Below are 2,614 nucleotides of genomic sequence, written 5' to 3'. Positions count from 1 at the left end.
ATTTCAAGGTTCAGTTCTCCCCAGTGTCCTGAAATATTTATCCTCAATCAACATCACTAAAAAAAAAGTCAGATTATCTGGTCATTATCACCTTGCTGTTTGTGGGAGCTTGCTGTGCGCAGAATCGCTGCCGCATTTCCTACATTACAACAGTGACCACACTTCACCTTGGCCAATCAGAGTCGACTTGCCAACCAATCAACAACCTTTTATCCTGTAGTATCAACTGTTGTTCCCTTTGAAGCTTGGCTGTCACTATTTATCCTCAGTGCGCTAAGAATTACGTTGACAACCTATTTAAGATTGTCAGTTGGGCTCACAGTGGGGTGCATTTGCATGTAGTGGAAGCTACATATATTAATTCATGGGCCCTGTTCTTTGCAGACAGGAAGAACATGTACACACATTGTGCCTGTTTCAGCTAAACAAAATAAGTGACAGCCATTCACTGACTCATTCCTCACGGCACTACCTTGACCGATCAGGGTCAAGCTGCCCGGTTTAAGTTTCAAACGATGCCTGGCGGTGAACTGTCAATCACCATCAATTGGTGCACTCTCCATGGCAATGCCTCCGCCAATCAGAGCCCACTTGCCAACCAATCGGCCAGCACTCTCCCCTCGTACAGTATAAATCGTTGTTTTCCCCTTACATCGGTATTCTCGCCAAGTGCCCTGACGAGCGCGAGACGAGAAGCTTCGACCTGTCTCTTTTTTTTTGCCAGCAACACTTCACTTCCGTCCTGCCACACGGGTCACTTCGTTGACTGCAAAGCTGCCTTGCGGGCCTCCTGAGGATGTGGAAGTCCCTATAGAAATGCAAGTCCTTTCTTACTGTTTTGCACAGGGGCCCTGGATCTCTCTCTCTCTTTGCACCCCCCACCCACTCCAGGAAAAAAAACGAACCCTCCACAAAGCAGAGCTCAAATGCCAATCGCGCGGCCGGCTATTCGACCAGGTGAGCCGTCATCAAACCCTCAAGCAGTGCCTCTTTAAATGTTTAGCTCTTTTTTTGGGGGTGGAAAAAAAAGTCAGTTTCCTGTTGGCAGGCTCTGTCTTCCTGGTGTCAGGAGCAGCTATAATCAGATCTTGTCATTGAGGTTGGTGGTTGATGGTGGGGTGGGGGGGGGGAAGAGAGAGACACACACAGATTTAAATGAAAAAAGTTCTGTCCAAAGTTTCTTTGCAAACTTTCTTTTCCCCCCCCCAAAAAAAAGAGAAAAGGCTGCCGATGGGACAGGTGGGCGGAATGACCACGACGAGGAGGCTGAGGTGGAAGAGGCGACTGGGTTTCCTGATCTTGCTGACAGCCCTGGCGATCTCCCTGGCCACTTTCAGCCTGGCTGCGGCCGCTCTGTCCTGGGTCCAGTGTCGCAGTCTCTCGCGGTCTCTCCAGGCTTGGCAGAGCAACGCTGAGCAGCAAGTAAGGAGGGCATCGGTTGTCCCCCCACCCACACCAGGACAGGGGTGGGTGGGTGGGTGGGGAGGGTCACAGAACATGTGTGGGGGGGGTGGTGGGGTTGGTTGGACTATAAGACCAAGGCAGAAACAAGAATCATGTTGTTTAAACGCGTGCATGTGTGTGTGTGTGTGTAGGGTGATAACACCAGTTTGCACAGGCTCTTGCAGAGAGAGCAGTCTTTAAACGCGCTGGTTTGCACTGCGAGGAATAATTTCAGAGGAAAGTTTGTTGGGGGGGGTGGGTGGTGGCTGTTTTGCATGTGTCCATGTCACTGCTGCCTTTGGCTTCCCTCCCCTTTGCTGTTCGATGCCCCCCCCCTTGGTCTGTTAGTGACATTTGCCTGACTGTGTATATAGATGGTATATAGATTCTTCTTTTCCCACCTATTTGCATTATTTTTAAATCTACAACTAATACCTTGCCAGTCTTTCCACCCCACCCCCACTAGAGCTGTAACCCTTTCGAGTACGTTCACAGTTCTTGACTTTTTTTTTCCCGGGAGTGGGACATGAACCCACAACCTTCTGACTCAAAAATTCTTTCGAGTTACCAACAGTCACAGATTGCAACGCTTTCGAGTACTGTCACGTTCTTGGTTTCCGGGAGTGGGACATGAACACACAACCCTCTGACTCAAAGGCGAGGGTGCTATGGACTGAGCCACAGCTGTACCTTGAGTATCCTGCCATCCATTCTTAATTAGCACTTTATCTTAGATAATATCACCACCTTCAACACCTCTTTGATCCTTTTGTCTGTGACATCTTTTGATTATCTGCTCCTATCACTGCTTGCTTGTCCCCACAACCACCCCACCCTCAACTTCTCTCTCCCCCCACCCCAAACCTTAAACCAGCTTATATTTCACCCCTCTCCTAACTATACTCAGTTCTGTTGAAGGGTCGTGTTGGACTCGAAACGTCAACTCTTCTCCACCGATGCTGCCAGACCTGCGGAGTTTTTCCAGGTAATTCTATTTTTGTTTTGGATGTTTCTGTTATTGCCTCCGAGGACTCGCTGCCCATCTTGCCTGATCCTTGTGTGTGTGTGTTTGTCTCTCTCTCTCTCTCTCTCTTCCTCTTTTGCCTCAAGAGTCAAGAAGGTTTTGGGTTCAGTCTCCCCTGAACCTCCAGAGGCTTGAGCACAAATTCTA

At 49.1% G+C, this 2,614-nt stretch overlaps 1 protein-coding gene across 1 annotated transcript in view; it reads left to right on the top strand.

Annotated features, from left to right (window-relative positions):
- The first annotated feature begins 1,219 nt into the window (after nt 1–1,219).
- Nucleotides 1,220–2,614, top strand: part of tnfsf12 (TNF superfamily member 12) — a 43,094-nt gene continuing 41,699 nt past the window's right edge. The window contains exon 1 of the mRNA XM_078533778.1: nt 1,220–1,422. Within this exon, the coding sequence (XP_078389904.1) occupies nt 1,231–1,422 (192 nt within the window). The 5' untranslated portion in view covers nt 1,220–1,230. The remainder of the gene's footprint in view (nt 1,423–2,614) is intronic.

The sequence above is a fragment of the Cetorhinus maximus genome, chromosome 34 (genome assembly GCF_964194155.1).
Source record: "Cetorhinus maximus chromosome 34, sCetMax3.hap1.1, whole genome shotgun sequence".
Classification (NCBI taxonomy): Eukaryota; Metazoa; Chordata; class Chondrichthyes; order Lamniformes; family Cetorhinidae; genus Cetorhinus; species Cetorhinus maximus.
This window is presented reverse-complemented; position numbering and strand designations above follow the sequence as displayed.